Here is a 24,624-nt window from a genome sequence, read left to right as displayed (position 1 = left end):
ATCTTACGATCAACAGTTAATCACACTTTGGATACTATTGCTCAGTGGATGAAAATCTCACCTTTGCCCAAGTGTATAGTCTGGGTTTGTCACTGTTTGAGCCCTGACCACAGAAGAACGAATCAGTGAGTCAGTGTGATACAGGAAGTAACTGGGAAAGTACAAGTGTTGCATTACTCATGGCAGCGGACACAATCCATGGGTACGTCGGCACTTACGAAATCCCTGTTTCCATCATGACTTGACATCTTTGGTTTTTTTTTTTTTTTTTTTTCCCCTTTTTATAATGTTTTTATTTCAATTCCAGTTCTAGAACAACTGCCTGTCACTATTTCTAGTTAAAATCTGTCTCTGTTAATGCGGAGATAAAGTCCATCTCTACAGCGGACAATCATTACATTTCTGATGGCCACGATGCCAACGTGCATGTAACACCAGTCCCTTTCACAAGGCGGGAGATATTCTCGGGATAAAATTACGTAGTGAGAAAACGGCTTTTGTTATGCCGAGATCACGAGAAAATTAAGTCGTGATCACGAGAAAACAACAAAAATGCATGGTCGCTTAGGGCTTTTTTGGAATTTTGTGATTTTTTTTTTTAAATTTAATTTACATTTTTAGCCAATTATAAGGGAATAAACCAGGGGTGTCCAATCTTATCCGGAAAGGGCCGGTGTGGGTGCAGGTTTTCATTCTAACCAATCAGAAGCCCCACCTGAGTCTATTGAAAACCAAGCTCAACTGATTAAACAGGTTTAATCAGGTGTGGCTCCTGCTGGTTGGAATGAAAACCTGCACCCACACCGGCCCTTTCCGGATAAGATTGGACACCTGGACTAAACAGTTTGAATCATTTTTTCAAGTATTAGAAACAATCTTTTTTTTGATCAAACACCTTTTAAGTGAAATCACAGTGTGCCCCTCTTTATGTCGTAGCATTGTGTAAGGCTGGGGAATGTTTGCTACGTTGACTCAGAGTCTCGATCTGTTCATGGACATGAATTGTCCTCTGTTTTGAATAGATATGATGATTAGTATGGCTGTGACGTCCTTTTGTCAGCCGAATCCACGTTCTCTTCATGCTGTGTAGAAGCACTAAGCAGGTTTGATTGTCGCTGAACGCGTGGTGATTGATTCTACATGGGTTTATTGAATCTGGCGGTCCTGCTGCAGTGGCTTCTGGATGTGTTCCCGTTAAAAGGACCGGCCAACGTGTTTCCGCTCCAAACTAGCATTAATTCATGTTTTTTTTTTTTTCTTTTTTTTTCCAGGTATGCTTTACACTTTCTGGTTCAGAGTGGACTCACGTACGGTATCATGATCTTCACTGGGGTGGAGCACATGCACAGGTAAGAACTTTCTCAAATCATCATCACTTATAAGCTGGGTAAGGTGCGGAATTTTTGGAGACGGCTCCAAATAATCAAAGCTTGACTCTGGGTTTTTTTTTTGGCATGAGAGCACAATTTGTAGAAAAAAGGTTTGTGGACATGTGGATATCATACCCATATGTGCTTTTTTTTTTTTTTTTTTTTTTGGACAGCCCATTCCAGATTCTGCCCCCCTTTGCCCGTTATAATAATCTCCATTCTTCTGGGAAGGCTTCCCACTAGATTTTAGAGCGTGTCTATGGGGATTTGTGCTCATTCAGCTCCAAGAGCATTGCTGAGGTTCTTCACTGATGTTTGGTGAGGAGGTGTTGAGTGGGCTTGAGGTCATGGTTCTCTGCAGGTCACTCTAACCTTAATGGATCTCACTTTACACATGCTGGAACAGGTTTGGGTTCCACTGAATTGAAATCCTTAATTTTACAGCATACAAACACATTCTGAACTGACTGTGTGCTTCCAACATATGTGGAAGACCCACATATGGGTATGATGGTCAGGTGTACACATACGTTTGGCCATATACTAGTGCTCTATGGTTGTGTTCTCGGATTTTCTGATGAGCAGGAAAGTTTTATTAAAGATTAAAAAAGTTCTAATAACATCAAATGCAGTATGAATATAATTAGAAATTAGGTCAGTATTGCAAAAGTGGCCACTTGTGGAAATGTTATGTTCGTGACAAAATTAGATTTATTTTCCCCAAATAATGATTCCTAATCACCAGTAGTTCTAAACATTTCAGAGTGGGTAGGGTTTCTTTTCCTAAGTATTTGAACACTTTCTGGAGGCATTCCCTCTAATGGGTTTCTCTGAAGTGTAAAATCCCGTTTGCCAGATTGCAAAATGATCATCCCCTTCCCCGAAACTAATTTTGCTGCCCTGCATGAGCTAGAAATAGCTGGCTGGAAAACTGCTAAACTGGTGTATCCTCGCTGAAAACTCTTCCCGCTGTAACGTGTAGTCGTGTGTGTTTTACCCGGAAAGGTGATGAGACGAGGACGGCTCCTCTAGGAAGAGAACAGGAGTGCAGGTTCATATGTGGAGAATGAACCCTGTTTTATTAAAGTGCATCTGTTATGGTTTGTGACATATTACCTTTCATGTAGTGTGTTATAGAGCTGTTTGTGATTGTAAAAAGTCTGCAACGTTTCCAAAATCAAAGCGCACCACAAACGGCGTTACGACTCCCAAAAGAAGGAACCGATTCTGAACAGCTGAAACGAGTCGTCAGTAATTCCAGACTTACTTCCTGTACTAACCTACGTAGGTCCTCATCGGCTGCTCGCTGAGAGCGGTAGACCAATCACAACAGACTGGGACATCTGACCAATCCGAGCAGAGTATTCTCTCTGAAAGGAGGAGTTTAGAACGAATCCTTTAGAACGGATCATTTAACGAGTCGTTTGTGACACTGGGGGAAAAGGTAATGCTGCAGTTCAAATTATGAGCACGTTAAAGTGTTTTTAGTCCTTGGATGCATGTAAATCTATTGTACGAGACCTTTAAAACAAAATTAGGCACGATTCAAAACCCATAATAGCTTTAAGTTCCATGTACCCCATTAGAAATACTAATGACCAATTTTGGAATCAGATATTTAGACCAGTACTGTACAGGTCTCATCTCTTTAGCAGCAACAAGTTCATGCAAAGTCGCAGCATAACAAAAGGAGTTGTATTTCTGCAACAAGCCGTTTCGAATAAGCAATGCAGACATGATTTGTTTTATTGTCACGAATGAGATATTTTATGAAGCATACTTGAGATGGGATTAGAGCTGCAACAACTAATCGATAATAATCGATTATGAAAATTGTTGCTAATGAATCTCATTATCGATTAGTTGGTCTGCGCGCAGCACGGGAGAGATTTACTCATTACGTTACGTCTGCTCCGAAAACACGCTTCGGAGGGTAAATACTAAAGTTGTGTCCCAAATGACGTACTATGCACTGTGTGCTCTACCGTCTATTGTGTGAATTTTAGAAAGGTAATATCATCTAAAATGGAACACTAGCGGGTTTTTACTAACCGGAAGTATAAGCCGCTTCCTAGTCGACGGCGCATGATGTCATACGCATGTAATGCGACACCATATACCCAGCAGATTCACCGATAATGACTTTCTTCACTTTACTTTCTGTCAGCGTCACCTTTTATTCCCAACACGACCTCAGTCTCCATCAGACAGAACTGAAATCATCACGTGACTGAGGAAGAAAGTGTGCGACCTCTAAGTCTTCTAAGGCAGGGGAGCATTTTATATAAAACACCGTGGAGAAGATCAAACTTTATGAAGTAGAGTTTGTGTAGCAGGGAAGCACGACAGTGATGCTGGCGCGAGCTGCTTAAAAGGTTTAGTTTAATTTAAGTTTATTGCCATTATATGCTGTATCAGTGTAAATTCTGTTGTTTATTATAACGGAAATGATGTGTTAGTAACGAGGTAACGTTGCTCCTCACGCGCGGTGTAGATGTGGTGATAGAGCGTGAGGAAGATCTGTAATGTCTAATTAAAACACTATGATCAAAAGTAAAACAATATTCCTAAAGACAGTGAGTAACAGAAACCATAAGGTAATTATGGTTAATATTAATAACATAATTTAGGACCGTAGTTTAATTCAGTGCTTTTTGTGCGTCCATGAAAAGTAATGCATAAATACTATTTTTTTAATAATAATAATAAAATAATATATATATTCTGGTGTGTGTCTGTGTGTATTGGGTTCTTTTCAGTCTTGTATAATTGGACAAACAGTTATGTAAAGTTTTAGTCTGAAGTTTATATTCTTAACACTCAGTTTGTGGATTTTATTCGCAATAAACGAAAAGATGTTAATGATTTAATCGAAAAAAATTATTGGCCAACTAAAACGATTATGAGAATAATCGTTAGTCGCAGCCCTAGTACTTCATTTATTCTTTGTTGAGGCTTATTTCATCGATGGCTTGCGACTTGCTTATCTGAGTCGATGGTTGTAACTACCATATAAACACAGGGTACAGATTTTAAATGTGAATGTATCCCTAATGAGTGAGCTGATGGCGATGGTGGTGAGGAAAAACTCCCTAAGACGATATGAGGACGAAACCTTGAGAGGAACCAGACTCAAAAGGGAGCCCGTAACAATGGATAGTGTGAGAGTAAAAGAAAGTTCATTATAGTTTTATATGAAGTCTGTTTTGTTGAGTTGATCCACTGTTCCCTAAAGGAGACCTGAGTGCAAAACTGTATGTGGTAATTGCAGTCCCAAGGCCATAGCAGCAACCGTAGTCCCAGCGACCACAGTGAAATGGTCCATGTGAAATTGAGGTCCAAAAACATTCCCATGCCACTTCAGGCGGCACCGTCCTCAGCAGTCTCCAGGCTGCACTGCTTAGGGTCGTCGTCAGTAGCAGAATGTAGACTCCAGTTGATGAGAACTCCATCCAGATGTAGGGCATCAGGATGGATCAGGCAGGTCCGGAGAGCAGAAAGGGTCAGGATCACTGGCGTTTGCATAATCTCATGTGTGGCTATACAGAAGGAGAGAGGGAGAGGGAGGTAAAGAGAGGGAGAGACTGTTAGGTATTCTTACTATACCCTATTGGATAAGACTGTGTACTTTGCTTTAAAAAAAAAAAAGTCTATTCATGGTAATACAGCTCATATTGTCTGAAGTCTAGACATAACTTTGTAATGAGCTGTAGCCCATAGCAAAGTCCCAGACTTGTTCAGATGCCATTGTATTGAGGAGCAATGGAGTGCTGTATACAGACATTATTGGATACAGTAACAGGGCAGGACCTCAGTAGTTTACTCAGGGGACACTGATGCAGTGGAAAAAGACAAGGAAATTGAAAAGAGTGTAAAGCCAGAGAGAGAATGCTAGAAGCGTCGCTATGATTAATGGTGCAGAAAATAGAATTTGTTTGAGAGGCTCAGGTTACCTGCCGGCCGCTGTTCCCATGGTGTTCAGTAAATTAACGGTCACTATAGCTGCCTTGGTGTAAGTTAATCTGCCATGAAGTGTGTAAATTTTGATATTGTAACGATTCAAGGGGGGGGAAGGGGGGCGAAAATTGTTTTCATGAAAAAAAACAGACAGGGCATAATTTGTGTACTCTGTGTATTTTATTGCATTTCAAATAGAATGTGCGTAAATGAAAAACCCAGCGTTCCCTCACCATCTGTATTTTCATTTTGCTGGGGAGCGGCGGAGCTTAGCCTGCCTTTTATCTAGCGGTCAGTGCAGACCAGTGTTGCCAACTTAGACACTTTTCAGACCTCTTTAGCGACTTTGTGCCTAGCGACAAATCTAGCGACTTTTTGGACAAACCTTAGCAACTTTCCAAATGTGGCCAGTCCTGTCCTGCAAGCGCGAGGTCTTGCTTTCCCGCTGCGCTCTCACCTCTCTCTGTGTCTGCTCTGTTCAGTGAGAGGCCGAGAGCCGGAGGTTTAACAATGTCATGGATAACGAGAAGTGCCCTTCATCTCAATTTACATCATTCATATGCGAACACAAGATGTTTAACATGTAAAATAGTCCACGTTATTACAGCCTAGTTTCCTTGTTCAAACTAGTTCTAGTGTTCAGAAACACTTTTGATCGTTCATGTTCCATACCTGTCCATTATATAGTTTTATAAAAGTCATTAAAAAAATCACGTTATGAAAAATAATTTAAAAAAAAAAAGAACAAACACAAAAGAAAAAAAAATCTATCAAAATAGATTAGGTTATATATCGATAGATTTTATATAGAATAGATAATAATTATACCTGGTCTCCTACAATATGGGGTGGGGGGGGGTGCCACGTGATAGGGGGGCTTTGATTTAAACAAATGTATGGTATGTACATTCATGAATTGGGGCTGTTCACCCTTCCCATTCAGTGGAATGATGGGGAAAATTGATCATTTACATGATATTTAGGGAAATGAATCAGTTGCTATCGGAACTGAATAGTATTCGAAATAGTTGCCCAAGTAATGGTCAAAAGTGCGGCCAAAAAAACAAAAAACAGCCCCAAACGTGGCCTCCAGTATAAATGCTCCAACATTTCTGGCTCTTCTCTTGTACCCACACATCACTCGGCACAGCAGTGCTAGCAATAGGAACAACAAAAACATTAACGCGAACCATCTGGCTCCCCCCCTCCCTTTCTCTCTCTCTCGCCTGCTCGTCTTAATCATATACAGCTGAAGAGCTGTTTGCTGAACTCCAGAGCAAATTGTTGATGCAGGCCCGGGCTACTAGCGCGTTCATTTGCTGCTCCTACTATGATGGAACACGCGATGTACGAACGTGGTGCGTTTCAAAAGAAAGTTGTGTTCGCATTACAGATGTTGCCAAATAGTAACCGTCAGCTGGAAGTTTGCAGTGAAGCTTGTAATACCTTGATATTCCTGGTAAACTGAAGCTGCTCTTGATACACCCTGGTCACGTCCACGTCACTCAGTTCTACCAGATGCAATTTATAGATGGAATGTATAGGTGGGCTGTAACGTAAATGCTTTTGACATTATCTGAAATATTTAGATAACAAGGACACATTCATGCATTTGTACTGTGTAGCACTTTCATGGCTTGATCTATTGCTGTGCGTATAATTGTGTGTGTGTGTGTGTGAGCTGTGACCAGCTCTAGGAGCTCTATCAATTCCCTTGCACTCTTGTATTCACTGCTTGTGTCCATTTGTGTAAGAAGAAATGCAGAGTGTGTTCGTGTAGAAAGGGTGTGGTGTCATTTCACGGAATTGCAATCCCAGAAGTCAGAGCACCAGGCGTGCTCTTTGCAGGAATTATGTGACTCAGTCTATTTGCTCACTGTTTTTACTAAAGCACTTCAGAATGAATAGAGCTCATTGAGCTGATTGATTTTAGTTCCTTTATTATCCAGTTAAGTTGCTGCTTTTTTTAGTTCTTGTTGCTAGATAGGAATAAATTGAAGTCTGTTTTATGCTTCCATATATGCAGGCTTTTATTGTGTTCAGAAAGGCACTTGTTTATAAAAGCTCTCAGAGGCTTCTGGACTGCCGGCCCACTCCATCAGTGAAGGGCCGGTGGAGACATGTGGATGAATGGCAGGGAGGAACCGAGGGAGGAACCAGAGCTTGAGCAGCTCCGGCTCCTCACACTCGCTTATCTCAGTGCACAGTGTTTTGTGTTTAGCACAGTATGTAGTGGAGCCGTATAGTACGTTGTTTCATTTGCTTATCAGGCCTCATCACACCATCCTGTTGTTGATTGTCTTCCTAGAACAGCAATGGTTTTATTCCTTAATAAGTTGGAGCTGTGTATTTTTTTTTTTTTAAATGGTACACATGCGCATTTTCACACGCAGCAGTCTCTAGAGTTTACACAGAATTGCACAGAAAAAACAAAAGCACGCACTGAGTGACAGCACTACACTGTCGATAAGAGAGGCCAGAGGAGACCGATTTAGACAGACAGGAAGTCTGCGGTGACTCCGATAGCTACTCTTTATGACCGTGATGAGCAGAAAAGCATCTCGGAACGCACCACACTTTCAACCCAGCCAGAGTTGGTTCCAGTGCTGTAGGACATGAACAGGAATATAAGGCTGCATTGGGCACAGACTTACCGAAACTGTTTAAGACTTGAACTGTTTTAATTTTTTTTTTCATTGAATTAGCAAGGTGTAGGTTTTTTCTAGGGACGTACCGAAACTTCGACTTCGCGCTAATGCCATCACCGCACTACCGAGCAAAGAGCGATCCTGTCAGCGGTGTGGAACTATTTAAACGCTTCTGATAAGGACGTCAAAATAGCAATTTGCAGTCTTTGCTCAGCCAAGGCACTTTTCTGTTACATGGATGTTACTAAATGAAGAATATATTGATATGTTATATATAATATAATATAATATAATATAATATAATATTTTATATATATATATATATATATATATATATATATATATATATATATATATATATATATAATATATATATATATGTTTTATTGTTATTTTGTTAGTTATTTGTGACTTTTAATAAAAGTGCTATTAATTTCATTGCCTTTTTCAATTGATATTCATTCAAACACATGAAAATGATTAAAAAGCATACAATTATTTAAAAAAGGCAGTTTTTTTTTTTGTAATGTAATTTTCGGTTTGGGTTTTCGGCCAATAATCTTAATCCCCCCCAATAGCAGTTCAGTATACTAAGAGTACACCAGATTTCCTCGTCGTCCATCATGTTGAAACTGTGATTAATTTCACCTTGTCAAGAATAAGTTAGACCTGCATTATTGCCGAGCTCAGGGTTTTAGAGATGATGGAGGCACCCTGAACAATATTGTGCACGTCATGAGAATTCTATGCTGTGGGTCCATATCAGATTAGTAACATAACCGTGACTTTTTAACATGCAACACTGGCATCCCGTCCCTAATTCTCTGCAGTTCGGAGAGGTCATAAACAAGTTGCAAATGTATCATGGCATCTTATTTTGTTGATTGTGGAACAGCTTCAAAATGTCTCTATACTGTGAAGACATGATGAATAAAATTGTGAATGTAAGACCATACACTGAGCATCTGTAGGTGTGTAGGTCCCCCTTGTGCCAGCAAAACAGCTCTGACCCATCGAGGCATGGGCTCCACAAGACCTCTGAAGGTGTGCTGTGGTATCTGGCACCCAAGTCCTGTAAGTTGTGAGGTGGGTCCTCCGTGGATTGGACTTGTGTGTCCAGCACATTCCACAGACGCTCGATCGGATTGAGATCTGGGGAATTTGGTGGTCAAACCATTCTTAAACAATGTTTGTGGTGCGGCAGGGCGCATTATCCTGCTGAAAGAGGCCACTGCCATTAGTGAATACCGTTGCTATGAAAAGGTGTGGCAGTGTTTAGGTAGGTGGTATGAGTCAAAGTATCATCCACATGAATGCCAGGACCTAATGTTTCCCAGCAAAACATTGCCCAGAGCATCACACTACGTCCGCTGGCTTGCCTTCTTCCCATAGTGCATCCTGGTGCCATCTCTTCCCCAGATAAGCGACACACACACACACACACACACACACCCCCGGCCGTCCACATAATGTAAAAGAAAACATGATTACTCAGACCAGGCCAACTTCTTCCATTGCTCCCAGGTCCAGTTCTGATGCTCTCCTGCCCATTGTAGGAGCTTTCAGTGGTGGACAGGGGTCAGCATGGGCACTCTGACCGGTCTGCGGCTACACAGCCCCATACACAGCAAGCTGCAATGCACTGTGTGTTCTGACATCTTTCTCTCATAACCTGCGTTAACTTTTTCAGCAATTTGTGCTACAGTTGTTCTTATATGGGCTTGGAACAAACGGTGCAAATCATCGCTCCCCACACGCATCATTGAGTCTTGGGCGCTCATGACCCTGTCCCCGATTCACCGGGTCGTCCTTCCTTCGCCCTCTTTTGGTAGGTATTAACCACTGCATACCGGTCACACCCCACAAGACCTGCTGTTTTGGAGATGCTCTGACCGAGTCGTCTAGACATCACAATTTGGCGCTCAGATCCTTACGCCTTCCCATTTTTCCTGCTTCCAACACAACAACTTCGAGAACTGACTGTTCACTTGCTGCCTAATATAGCCCACCCCTTGACAGGTGCCATTGTAACGAGATAAGATAATCAATGTCATTCAATTCTCCTGTCATTGGTTTTAATGTTATGGCTGATCGGTATACATGCCACTTTCATAAACTCTATACCTTTATATTAGCCGTGGTCGCTTTATCACACGAACAGAACAGATCCTCCGGTCTTTTATCAATAGTCCATGCTGCCTTTTGTGTCCTTTAACATTCTTTCCTGTAATACTTTTCTTCTGCACAGGGCAGTAAGATTATTATACTTGTCTTATGCCACAGTGGCAACATTCTAATACTTTGTATGCAGTCAGTGAACAGATAATGCATTTGCTTGACTACACACTGCCTCTTCACGGCAAATTGACTGCTGAACGTACGTACGCATTCATTTGTATGCTTGGTGGTCATATACAAAAAAAAAAAAAAAAAAGACTCCCTTCTGATAGTGCTAGAATAAAGTGTTCGAGTTCATTTACCAAAGCAGGCAATTATTCCTTAAAAACAGAGATCCTATACCCAATTAAATATTGTAGTACTTAATGATGGATTGAAGCGGAACAGCGCGTTTTTAACATCTGTGCATCAGGGACTTTCCTTTTTCATTCAGTTCTCACTTCTTTATTCTCAACTGAAATTTCACTTAAGACAAAGACAATGCAGTTTCTTCGATGAAACAAACGCTGTATTGATGCCGTGTTCTGCACAACAGTAAGCCGCTCGGTCAAGAGCTCTACAGGCCTACATTAGTGCACCAGAGGAGGGAAGCCTCATCACAGCTCACCCACGGAGCGAAGCCGCATGCCCACCAGCAGAACAAGGCCTTTCACAGCGAAGCCGTCGACTGATAAAGAGAGCCAGTGTTAAAGCTGCTGCGTCTGAATGCCTCCAGTGGCACTGGCGAGATCTTAAACTGGCACTGAAAACATTACTGGCCAACGATCCACCCTGAGCACTTCTCAGTGGAATCTGGGGTGGGGTTTGAACCCGTCACACTTCATAGGCTGAAGAAAAGACACTTTGTCTTGTAGTGAGACGAGAACCGCTGCAGGAAGATGGACGGTGCTTTGCTGTGACGTAGCTGTTGCTGTATCTTAGTTCATCTGTTTATTGTTGGTTTGTAAGATTGTTAAAGCTCCACCGTCAAACGAGCAACATCCTTTTTTATTTATTTATTTATTTATTTTCTGTGTGTGCCCTATTTCTGAAACTGAAGATAAACGAAAGGCTTTTTTTGGGTATGTCTCTCACATTGCACGCTAATTCATTCCTGTACTCTTGCATAAATTAGCATCTACAATGCCAGAGTGAGCCTGCTTTCTGGTTTATGAGACAGCCTGCAGACTTTTTTCACTTCTGCTTAGCATGCGACACACATCGCAGGTCATCTAAATATAGAAGGTTATTAAGTGTTGGGTATTTTAACGAAACCGATTGTTACGCCGGCATGTTTTTAAATAAATAAATGAGCATGTTCTCATAGTCTACACCAAACCATCAGCAATGAGGTGCGTAGAAAGCGGTACTAATCATCCAGAGGACAGTTTTTAAGGTGACAAACTTAAGACAGTTGAATGTTGCTCTGTTTTCCTTCCTATAGTGATGCCATTGCTAATTCAGGATATCCCCACTGTTCTCTTACAGATACTGCTTTGTGGTCGCTCTGGGCTACCTCACCCTCTGCCAGATCACCCGGGTCTACTTTTTCGACTACGGCATGTACTCGGCAGACTTCACTGGGTAAGTTCTTCCAGCACACCGTTGCGACTGGGATTGCAAGATATCCTTCTGTGGCATGAGTGCCAGATGTAGAACTCTTTGATGAGCAAAGGATGCAGTTCAGAATCCAACCTCACTGTGTAAATACCTTTTTAAAAAGCCTAAACAAAGTATTTAGTGGGCACAGCAGGTATTGTAATGGCTCACAGCTCACAGGGTTCATGGTTTGATCCTGAGTTCAGGTTATTTGTATGTATGTATGTGAGGTTTGCATGTTCTCACGGTGTCTGTGTGGGTTTCACCTGGTCCTTCCCACATCCCAAAACCATGCTGTTAGGATTGGATACTTTAAATTGGCCCTAGGTGTGAATGGTGACCCTATTGAGACCCATCAAATTGCGTCATTGTGGAGGGGGGAAAAAACCCACTTGGAGGCCTCCATGTTAGTCTTTTGTTAGCGTCAATCTAACCAGCTAACTGTGATGATCGATGTATAGTTTCCTCCTCAGTACAGGAAACCATACATTCAGTGTTATAGATTTAACAAGCAAATATATCTGTGTGTTGATTGATCTAAGCAAATACTTGTATATAAAGCATGATTCATTAAATCATTCATTCATTCATGACTCAAGCTAAGAAGAGCCGCTTCTGTTTACTCCTGATGCCGTGAGCAGCCATGTTGATTTGCTGAACTCGGAGTTGACGAGACCATCCCAAGTTCCTGAGTAGGAATTCCCAGTATGGGTTTTCCTAGTCAGAAGTCTAGATATGGACAAGCTTTAGTCGAATGCTGCACGAGTGTGAGAGAGGGTGGGGTCCTGCGATCGACTGCGTGTAATCCTATCCTGGACTTAGTCATGCCGGATCCATCACAACCCTGACCAGGATGAAGCAGTTACTGAAGATGAACAAACGAAAGTGTTTAGTGAAATCAACTCTATGTAATTAAACTCTACGTAATATTCAGCTGGCCTGTAGTTGTGTATGTAACCGTGGTTCTTTGAGCACTGGATAAACACACTAGTCAATGCATATCACCAAGATACCGTCTGATGCGCATGCGCATGCAAGGCTTTTGAAGTTCAATTCTCTCCTCTCTTTCTCTGTCTCTCTCTCTCTCTCCTCTCTCTCTGTCTCTCTCTCTCTCTCTTCTCTCTCTCTCTCTCCCCCTCACACACGCAGACACACACAGACACAAGTGTACCCAGGTTGTTACCATGGAGATATAAACAAACCGTCGTTACGTGCTGTGGCTGCCAAAAATAACAATATTTCTTACTGAAATACTTATTTGAATGCAAACCAACAACCCCCCCCCCCCCTAATCTTACAGCTGGAATTTTTTCACTCACATATATTATTTTAGACCTTAATATATCCAGCCCTCAAAATAAAGTAGACAGTCTGGACTTTAACTTAATATCCATTGTCTGCTTTCACACACAACCCAATCTGAATCCCCCATCAACACTGATCAAAATAACTTCTGCCGAGGCTCCAGAATTAAACAGTTCATTCAAGATTAAGATACCAAGGCAACTTCATGTCTTAGGATGCAGCTGTTGGCTAAAACACTTATTTAGCAATGTTGATGACACTGTATTCGCCCAGGTGTTCAAAGGCTGTGTGAGACTGCGAGAGGCCAAAAATATGCCGATTTTCACACCCGTGTATGTGGCATCAGCAAACTACAGAGCGACTGTTTATGATTACAGAATAGCTTGCCTGCAGGTTTGTTTGGAGCATAGTGTTCATGGCGATGGTTGGTAAGTACCGTGGCCAAGGCATAAACAGAATCGGCTAGATATGCAGCTGCCTTTCTGTGATGCATGTGTTAGGGTTAAAACCATGACCTTTATGATATTTTTATTATCCTTTGACACAAACTGACCAAACAGATTTTTTCTGGAATCTAAAGCAGGTTTAAAGATTGCATTGGTCATTGAGAGCAGTGTGCCTTTGTTCCTTGCCCAAGATAGTCATCACATACAAAAAAAAAAGTTTTAATTACTGCAATAAATGATCCTGTGCTGAACTACAGTATGGGCCATTTTAATGATCTGTTTTAATCTTTTGAATATCTCAGACTTCAATATATCAGTCTTTAATCTACGTAATAACCTTGATTATTAAAGCACCGATTTGTCCTCTTTACTGTCTAAAGCCCCCTGTCTCAATTCTGTTATGGCTTTCTGTACATGTACAGCCTTCAGCCTTTTCCATCTGGCATTACCCAGTGGGCAGAAACATGGCAGTAGCTTTTAAAGAAGCAAAATGTTTGTGAGAACCAACTGAATTTCACGCATGGCTAGTTGGAGGACTATAACAGGTGCATGATTGCGGCTGGTGTAGTGGGACGAACAATGGATGATGGTTGTGATATAGCTGAGAAATGCAACTTTTCAATCACAAAGCACTGTAGGAAGCGTTAACTTAAAATATGCACATGTAGATCAAGGACTGGCTTCAGTAATACTGCAAGTGGACAGCAGATTTGTTAAAAATCTGCCTGACCTTTACGTAGTTAGAAAGCTGGTCTGTTTATGTTTAGGTCCACCAGAAGTTGAGAACGACTATAACTACTTCTGTTCTTGTTCTTTCATTGATGATCTAAATGATGAATGTTTTTTTTTTTTTTAAGTTGTCTACCTTTGACATACATAGGATTGCTTAAGGTTGGAGATGGGTTCAGATCGATCTGGATGTTCTCTGTGAAACTCTAAGCTGTCTCTCGCAGGGACCCAGGACTGGTCCTCAGGTCCAAAGCCCTCCCAGTCTACCAGGTAGTAGGGCTTATTTTAGGGACAAGACATTTTTATTGCACTTTCACATTTGAATAAACAGACCGCTGCTTTCATCTCCACGATGTGCTACATTCCTGCTGATGTACAAATCTTTCATCAAATTAGACTGATCCTTAAAGTGCATCATCTCGTCAAATATAACAATATTCAACCAAATGAAAACAATTCAGACGAATGCAGAAAAGGCAATTACAGAGTTTACAGGAGGAGAGACGTAGCCAAATCACCCAATAGAGCGGTGCAGGGATGACGTCATTTTGTACCGGAAACCGAAAGTTAGCATCACACCGGTTCCCTCGACAAAAACCCAATAGGATTTTCACATAGGCTTTTGGATTATTGCAAAAAATAAGCTCTGTGAACAATACTAACACGTTTTGTCCATCAAGATAATTTTCACAAATGAACATGAAGTCTGAAGCCTAAATACAATCGCCAGAAATAAACAGCTAAATAAACGAACTACACCACGGTCGCTTGACTTCAGCATCACCGTATTAAGCTTCCGACAACTATTCCAAACTTGATTTAAAACATTTTCCATAATACGGATTTAGTCTGTGGATGGATCTTCATCCACTTTTTTTGGAATTGTGCACAGCACCCGAACCAGTTTATCTGCAAAGACTTTTCCTTTTCGGCATGATGACGTTTAACGTCCCCGACGTTTAGCAACACGTTAGTGCCATGATTTCCCTTCGCGCAAGCGAAGCTGGCAGCTCGAGCGCTAAAATGCTAACTCGGTTTCCGGATTTTGGCATTACAAAATTGACCTCATCCCTGCGCCGCACTATGGTGACCGGCCGTAAGGTTAGGAAGCACTTGATTTGACCTGCAGCGGAGTTTTCTATGGGCGGAGGACGCACTTTAAACGTCAATATCGCAGTCGATCATATTCATGTAATCAAAGTCCTACCAGGTAGTACATGATACCAGGTAGTACATGAGTGTTCTAACAGTGTATGCTGGTGTGCCCTTGATCTCCAAAGGGGGAGGTGGTCTGGCTTCAGGTACCTGCCGATAAGGAGTATACAGACAGGGTTTCAGAAGGGAGACATGGAAAATGGGTGCAATTTTATAGTGTGGTGGGAGTTCTGGTTGGTTTATCTATTTCAACACTTTAAATAGGCCTGTAAATCGGGGACTTTACTCTTTTCTTGAGGGTCTTTTCAGAAATCAGATGTCCCTGGTTGATGATCACACCATTTGCCCCGGCTGCAAGGGTTGGTGCAGTGACGGTCACCTTGTATCTTCTAGTGTCACACTGCTCTTTTCAGTTTGACTTGGGCCACTTCCCAGGTCTGTTCACATCGTATTATCCAGCCATCCATCACAGGAACATTTGAGTGTTCCCCAGACCAGGGGAAAAGCAGAGGTTGGAAACCCAACACGTAAAGAAACGGCGTGAAGCCGGTGAAGGAGTGGACTAGGGGGTTTTGGGAGTATTCTGTCCATGGGAGAATCCTGCTCCAGTCGTGTTGGTTATTGAAGCAGTATGCGCAAAGAAAGCGGCCACTCTTTCGGTTCAGTCTTCGAGCATGGATGATTGCCTGAAATCAAACTTAAAGTGATGTTAAGCTTTGTGCAGAACCCTTGCCACACGCATGACATGACAGACATGAATTGTACACGCCGATCAGACACTGTATCTTTGGGGAGGCCATATAAACTAAAGACCTCCCTGAATATAAGTTCTGCTGTTTCTGAACCCAGCGGGTGGCTGGTGTGAGGGTCTGGTCTGGGCTCACACTGTGCATCTTCTAACATACTGTTCAATGTCTTTTCACCTAATGTCCCACCAGAATTTGTTTTCCACTTAACTTTGACTATGTGTGATGCGTGGGTGTCCGGAGCTGAGGGAACTGTGGACCCTCACTTCTCTCTTGGTATGGGGCACATACGCTTAATCTGTTGGGCATTCTGGTGATGTGGGGGTCATCGTGTTAAGCTCGTTGGTTCTCCTCCAGCATTTCCCATAGGATGGGAGCTAATATCAGGACTCTGGTACAATGGATTCAGGTGCTTGGTGGAAATGAGGATTTTCATGGATGTGAGTTCAAGGAGTCAGCTTTACCATTCTTTTAACCAGGTTAGGAAGTGGTTAAACTATGTAAAGAATTTAAAGAACAGGGCCTACTTGGCTTGATGTGGGTTGAGTCTTTTGGCTGTCCAGATTTTTCTGATCCCCCGTGGTGGTGATGGTATTTTTGGAACCTCCTAGCCAGTGTCTTCACTCTTCGAGTGCTGCTTTACTGGTAGTTGCTCTGGGTTCTTGTAATTCCTCTCTGCTGGAGGTAGCTTTCTGGAACAGAAGGCACATGGGTACATTTTCAAGTGTTTAGTTTGTCTTTGGGAAAGAATTGCTCAAATTCCGCTGTCCAACGCTATACTGTTAATTACAAGCACTGTCCCTGATAGTAATAACATAAAGTGCAATGTTCCTAATCCTCTTGTAAGTGAAAGCAGATATAGTAGGACATTTTGTATTCACACTCCATTTTCTCTCTCTCTCCCCCCCCCTCTGTTTCCCTTTTCTCTCACTCAAGGCCCTTGATGGTAATCACACAGAAGATCACCAGTCTGGCATTTGAGATCCATGATGGTGAGTGTCAGTTTCAGTACGTTCAACTTCTCCTTTTCTCTCTCAAAAACACAGACTGAAGACGTATACTGTATCTACTTAGTCTATCTGTTATCTGATGTAGAATATAGCTGAGACTAATTAGACAGCCTGTAACATACATCTTACTACCTCAGGTGTACGTGTTGTATCTATAGGAATAAATAAATAAATTGTTATTCATGCAAAAAGTTTTACATTTAATTCCTACAGCTTCAGAAAGCATTAGAGCTTTGCATTAGGTGCTTTCCAGAATCCAATCCCCATTGTCGCTGTTTCAGCGTTTCTGAATTTGTTTAAAGACATCTGATTTTGCATACAGTCACGCCCCTGCTCAAACATATTCCACTTACATGCTTGTTCAGCATTAGGAGGAGACGATGGAGAGATGATTCATGTATGAGAAATAGAGTGATACCTTTTCAGAATCCCCTTGGAAGTTGGTCGTAGCTTTCCTCGTTATGCCGGCCCACACATCACACACATCATGTGAGCATATTCACGCATGGTCAGGAACCAGACATTAGTGTCCTTAAGCACTATTTGAACAAGATTCCAGACGGATGTTTGTAATGTTGTACAGGACATCACTAATGATTATGATAGATTTGCGTGATTTCTGTATCATTCACAATCCGTACGTTTACATGGACAACAATAATCCGATATTAACCAGATTAAGACAATACACTGATTAAGAAACTACCATGTACCAGAGATTATTGATTACCGTAATCTGATTCAATCATACTCGAAGTAAACACAAGTGGAATTAAGACATGTGGAGTACTCCTGTTTTAGTCGCATTATCGACGTGCATTATAGACATGTGCATTATAATAACACCTTGATCACTCTATTAACATCGTGTGAGAGTTTTCATCGCATTTTGCGACAGGACAAGTACACACACGGCAGTGCTCAACCGTTTGACGGCAAACGAGAGTACGGCTGCGTCCCAAACCACGTACTTGCTTACTATAGGCCTGTAGTAGACGAAATACCTGTATCTCGGCTACTATATAGACGGTAAGTACGCGGTTTGGGACGCAGCCCAGTCTATTTGCATGTCAGCAGTCGTCTATTTGCATGTATAGCATGACAAATAATTAACCGCACATGAAGCTTTCGTAAAATTTTAAATAAAAACACCCAAAACTGTATACAGTACCATAACGAAGACCAACTGTATGTTGATGCGTGAAATTCTGGAGGGAATGTCGGACGGCGTGACGTGGGGACGTAATGACGCGTGCCGTTAATCGAACTATGTTCTATAACATGTATAATGGGAACATGAGAGGAGTATTCTAAAAGCTACTCATGTAAACACCTTAATCACAATATTGTCTTATTCAGAATAAGGTCAATAATTAGATAACTGCTGTTCATGTAAACGTAGTGAGTGATGTGTTTTCATGACGTCACATTTAAAAAAAATCCATGCATATTACACACCTCATTACAAACCAGTTATATTAACCTTTATTATAAACGTTTGTTGTAAAGTTGTCGTAAAGTTGCACTTGATCCTTAGCAGGTCACATACAGTCCATAACATACAGTCCACTCGGAAAGTACTGGAACAGAAAGGCCGATTCTATTGTTTTCGCTATACCCTGAAGACATTTCAGCTTTCATTTCCTGATATTTACATCTAGATGTGATAAACAACTTAGAACATGGCACCTTTGGTGGCAGACCACCCAAATGTTTGGTGAGCAAAAGTATAGGAACAGAAATTCTTAAAGTAAATGGCACTTAATATTTGGTTGCATATTACTTGCTTGTAATAACTGCATCAAGCTGGTGACCCACTGAACGTATTAGATTTTGGAATTGATCCAAACAGGGTCAAGGTCAAATGTCATAAAGAGGTTTTTTTTCCAGCAGCTTCCTTTCTGTTTGAAGTATATTTTAAGGGTATTTCAGATCTAAAAGAAACAAGAAGTACTAGATTCATTGGCAGCAGAGGCATCCCCTCTGACACTGCATGGAATTCAACTTGTTTTGAGTTGTATCTTTATTGTCAATGACCAGTGCTGGAGGAAAGCGTTGAATATGTATATTAAAAAAACAAAACAAACAAACGAAAAAACCCAGCAGCTCTCGTCATTCTTTATCCCTTAGAAGTGATTTTTGTATTAGATTTGGAGATCAAATTTTCCATTATTTGTATTTTTTTTTCTTTCTTTCATTATAACGTTTGAAGATGTTGCATTTTGACCTATAGTGTGAGGACATTTCCTTGTATGTCACAGTTTACACCCTGTCCAGTTTGCTTACATGGCTAAAAGCATATGAGAAGGGACTTTGGACTGTACACTCCATTTGACAGCTTAAGAGTGATTGAGCTATTTGTTAGCTGCTCTCCTAGAATTGGCTGAGGGTTTTTGATGGATGTCTGAGTGACATGGTAACGGCGCTGCCTTGGCAGGTTTACAGCTTATGCACTCATGCACAGCGTCATGATTGCATTAACGGCAGATTGGCGTGAATCACAGGGGAAGCAGCTGAAGGGATTGCTGTGTGACTGTGTCACTATGCCCAGTACAATGATTCTCATCATGTGTGAGCTATTGAGGTGTGTGTGTGTGTGTGTGTGTGTGTGTGTGTGTGTGTGTGTGTGTGTGTGTGCAGGGTTTAAAAAACAAAACAAAACCTAAACATGCTGAAATCTAAAGGAGATATAAGTATCGTTTTATGGTTAGGCGTAGGCATTTCATTAATTAGCTGCGTTAATTGTTGTCAATGGAAACTTCTCACAAGGACAGTAATACAAATGTGTGTGTTTTCACAGGTCTAACAAAGAAGGAAGAGCATCTCAAGCCTACTCAAAAGTATCTCGCTGTCAGGTATGTGGGAAAGGTATGTTTATATCTGGGACAGGATTATGTACTTACACATTTTTGCTTTATTCACGCCTCTGACTTTTCTGCCATTTCACTAACAAGTCACCATTTCCACTGACCTATATCTCACACTGACTCACTATCACTTCATCCTGTTGCCTTTCGTGCTACTGTTCCGTTTAGTTGTTTTGTTCGGTTGAACCTGAACCCGAGTCAGATAGCAGTGGCCGAGGGCTTCCTATTTCCACGTTAGGGACTGGAGGGTTGTTGCCAAGCAACAGTGTGTTCCTGAGCGTCAGCTTAGGACAGTGATGACAATACAGGTCATGTTTCCTATAGGAGAAACAGTCCTGGCAATCATGACATAATGAAGTCATTGCAGCTGAGGTCCAAGAATTTGGTCTAGATCAGGGGTCGGGAATCTTTTTGGCTGAGAGAGCCATGAACGCCACATATTTTAAAATGTAATTCCGTGAGAGCCATACAATATGTTTAAAACTAAATACAAGTAAATGTGTGCATTTTATGTAAGACCAACACTTTTAAAGTACAATAAGTCTCTGAATTCTTTTTAATAACGTTGTTATGCTGTTGCTAACCAATGATGAATAAAGTACTTCTTACCATTAATGCGACTTCTGGTGCTGCATGGTTTTGCTGATGGCTTTGTAGTCTGGTTGATACGTGGTGAGGTTAAGCTTCATGCAGGCGGTGAGACTTCCATCCGTTAAACGTGATCGTAGGTTGGTCTTAATGTTCTTTAGATGTGAGAAAGACTGCTCACATGCATACGTAGAGCCAAACATTGGTGTGTGGTATGTGACGGGAAGCGCGTTCCAAGTTTTGACAATCAGCTGGTCCGCGGGTTGAAGTTTTTTCATTTCTCCCCACTTGTGTTTGCTCGCCAACTCTGCTTGCTGTCGTGCAAGTCTTTCCAAATCTTCATTCAGTGACTTGAACTTATTCACCCACATGTCTGAGGCCTTCAGGTCAGCAGCTTGTAGCTCAAAATCTCTGACGGAGACACCGGGGATGTAACTCAGGTCGGCGCTGTCCACTGCACACTCGTGTGGATGGGTGATGAACTTAAAAAGACGAGTGCGCTCACGAAATTCTCCAAAGCGTGCTTTGAATGACTGCAGGAGATTAGATGTGAAGCCCGCTAGCTGCTGAAGATCAAGATGTTGAGCAGGGTCACTTGCTGTGCATGCATCTTTAAACTCTCCCAGTTTTTCAAAGTGTAGTAAACGACCTGTTTCAATGTCGGCGATGAAGAGTTCTAGCTTGTTTTCAAATGCAAACGCTGCTTGTTGAAGGGATAAGACTGTATTTCCAACGCCTTGCATTTTCACCGTTTCATCGATGCAATTTTATCCTTGCATGTTAGACACACTGCAGAACCTGCTCTCTCCACAAAGGCGAATACCTCTGTCCATTCCTGCTGAAAAGTACGATACTCCTCATCTTTTTTTTCTTTTAGCCATCTTCTTCGATAAAAGGGTTTCTGCAATTAGCTAGCTGACTACTTGATTAAAAGGAGGGAAGTTTACTTCCTGACCTCACACCGACCCGTGTACGTTACGCATTATCCAATAAAAATTTGGTGTTGTCCCGGAGGACAGCTGTGATTGGCTCCAGCCACCCGCAACCATGAACATGAGCGGTAGGAAATGAATGGATTGAAATACATGAGAATGTTTTATATTTTTAACGTTATTATTTTTTTTATTAAAGATTTGTCTGCGAGCCAGATACAGCCATCGAAAGAGCCACATCTGGCTCGCGAGCCATAGGTTCTCGACCCCTGGTCTAGATAGACATGGCTGTGATGGTATACGTACTATATTAACGAGACACATTGCTTTTAATTTGTGTAGAAGATTTCAGTGTTCTTATATGGCACTTAAAATCAAAAACGATTCCCAGGTTTCTTCATCATTATTATGAACTGCACTCTGCCTTCCAAGTCAATATCATCTGATGCAATGTACTCTATATAAGCCACAGATGATGGAATAGGGTTTTTATTAAAAATACTTTTTTTTTTTTTTTTTTTTTACTAACATTTAAAGAAAATAACATTTAGCAACTCTGTAAATAGGCTCTGTTGGTGTACTTGATGACGCTCATCCTGTGTTTGTTTGTGTGCTGCAGGAAAATGCCAAGTCTTCTAGAGTACTTGAGTTATAATTGTAACTTCCTGGGCATCCTGGCAGGCCCCACATGCTCCTACAATGACTACACAGCCTTCATCGAGGGCACGGGCTACCAGCACAAACATGCGGAGTCAAATGGCAAGGAGAATGGCAAATTCAAGCAATGTGACCCCTCACCAAAGGTAGAGACCCTGTTAGCCCTCTGTCTCCCCCTGGTGGCCATGTCTTAGGATCTGAACGTGAAGAGTATGTAGTGAGATATTTATTTAGGCAGTGACGGAACACTAGGTTTAAATAAGTTGTGATATAGTGGAGATATTTGTTCCTTTCCTCCAGGCAGAAAATTCCCCATGTTGCTGGCTCAGGGCAGGTTTAGCTGGTTTGCTCTGCGTGGTCCTGAGGGAGCAGGACGAACACGGTTTCAACCAATCCACAGAAAAGCACAACTGCAGCATAGTATATCAGATCAGGACGCACCAGTTCCCACGGGTTCCCTTATCACTAACAATAGCCTGTAGCCATCTGCTTTGCATTCTTACATGTTGTCTGAGCCTTCAGATCTACAAGCATTTGGCATTATCATCTCAGCACATCTCCATATATAAACAGCCAATTACATTGGAATCCCATTGCTCCACCTACTGACAGTGCTTTAGTCCTGTGCTGTGAAAAGATGTATAGTGCTGGATATATAGTGAGCACACCATCCTTACAATTACAGCACAGATTAATCCACCTAATCAGTTAAGTAAATATCTACCACCATATGTATTTTTGGAGGCTTGAGGGCTTTCTTATAGCTAGATTTTCACAGTACTTAAGTCAGTTAGATGGTGTTAAAATATACAAAATAGTAAATGGTATATAATATAGATTTTTTTTTCTAGTTTTATTAAAAGAGCTTGATATTTAATTGATATAATTTATATATACTTGATATTTAATAATGAAAAGGACAAAGTGTGTCCATGCCAGTAAGAATAAAACAGGGCAGTGTTTATTTATGTATGTATGTATTTATTCATTTATTTATTTATTTATTTATTTATTTAAACAGAAGAAAAAATAAATAAATGATGGGGTGGTGTGATGCGGTGAAGTTGATTATTATCCAGTAACAGCACATCTTGAAGGGGCTTATTCAACTTATATCATAGGAATATGTAAATGATTACAAATTTTAATATATTACAGAATGACTCACTCAATTAATTTATTACAGAATGACACTCTCAATTAATTTATTACATAATGACACTCTCAATTAATTTATTATAGAATGACACACTCAATTAATTTATTATAGAATGACACACTCAATTAATTTATTACATATTGACACACTCAATTAATTTATTATAGAATGACACTCAATTAATTTATTATAGAATGACACACTCAATTAATTTATTACAGAATGACACACTCAATTAATTTATTACATAATGACACTCAATTAATTTATTATAGAATGACACACTCAATTAATTTATTATAGAATGACACTCAATTAATTTATTATAGAATGACACTACATTAATTTATTACACAATGACACACTCAATTAATTTATTACAGAATGACACTCTCAATTAATTTATTACATAATGACACTCAATTAATTTATTATAGAATGACACACTCAATTAATTTATTATAGAATGACACTCCATTAATTTATTACACAATGACACACTCAATTAATTTATTACAGAATGACACTCTCAATTAATTTATTACAGAATGACATAATTAATGTAATTACTGAATGACACACTCAATTAATTATATAATGACACACTCAATTAATTTATTACAGAATGACACTCAATTAATTTAATTACAGAATGACTCACTCAATTAATTTATTACAGAATGACACTCAAATAATTTATTATAGAATGACACAATTAATTTATTACAGAATGACACACTCAAATAATTTATTATAGAATGACACACTCAATTAATTTATTACAGAATGACTGTTGTCAATCTCTCTGAAGTTAATAATAAAAATTTAAAAAACAGCTTATAATGTTACCAACAAAACCGAAAGCACAATGCTTGCTGTCCAGAAGACTTTATCGTGGCAATGATACTTCAAACAAAACCTCACTATTACAAAGCACTCACATTTGAGACTTTAACATCCTTTCGTAAATGTTAAGTAAACATCTCCTCACAGAAAACGGAGCTGTATCAACAACTGTTAATTCGTTTATGCGGCGCGTTCACCATACCCTGTGTAAGTTGTTACTGTAGAAACAATAACGTGTTAGAACAATTGCGTTAATATAGACCTGTCATTCGAGTTTGTGTACACTTCTGTCAGAGCTGTTTAAGAATTCAACACTGTGTGGTGGTATAATAAGCTAAACTAGTTGGTGATCTATTTTTAATGTTAACTAAAATGTTTTAAACCCCTTCAATTTTTGTTTTAGCAGAAGCCCTGATAAGAGCTGACCAGTGTGTAAAGCTCAAGTTCCCATAA

General features: G+C 40.6%; 1 protein-coding gene across 1 annotated transcript in view; it reads left to right on the top strand.

Annotated features, from left to right (window-relative positions):
• Window positions 1-24,624, top strand: part of mboat2a (membrane bound O-acyltransferase domain containing 2a) — a 73,816-nt gene that overhangs the window by 39,743 nt on the left and 9,449 nt on the right. The window contains exons 3-7 of the mRNA XM_053632735.1: window positions 1,272-1,349; window positions 11,621-11,716; window positions 17,049-17,104; window positions 19,923-19,977; window positions 22,129-22,312. Coding sequence (XP_053488710.1) covers window positions 1,272-1,349; window positions 11,621-11,716; window positions 17,049-17,104; window positions 19,923-19,977; window positions 22,129-22,312 — 469 coding nt within the window. The remainder of the gene's footprint in view (window positions 1-1,271; window positions 1,350-11,620; window positions 11,717-17,048; window positions 17,105-19,922; window positions 19,978-22,128; window positions 22,313-24,624) is intronic.

The sequence above is a fragment of the Ictalurus furcatus genome, chromosome 9, assembly GCF_023375685.1.
Source record: "Ictalurus furcatus strain D&B chromosome 9, Billie_1.0, whole genome shotgun sequence".
Lineage (NCBI taxonomy): Eukaryota > Metazoa > Chordata > Actinopteri > Siluriformes > Ictaluridae > Ictalurus > Ictalurus furcatus.
The sequence above is the reverse complement of the archived record's forward strand: the minus strand, read 5'-3'. Positions and strand labels throughout refer to the sequence as shown.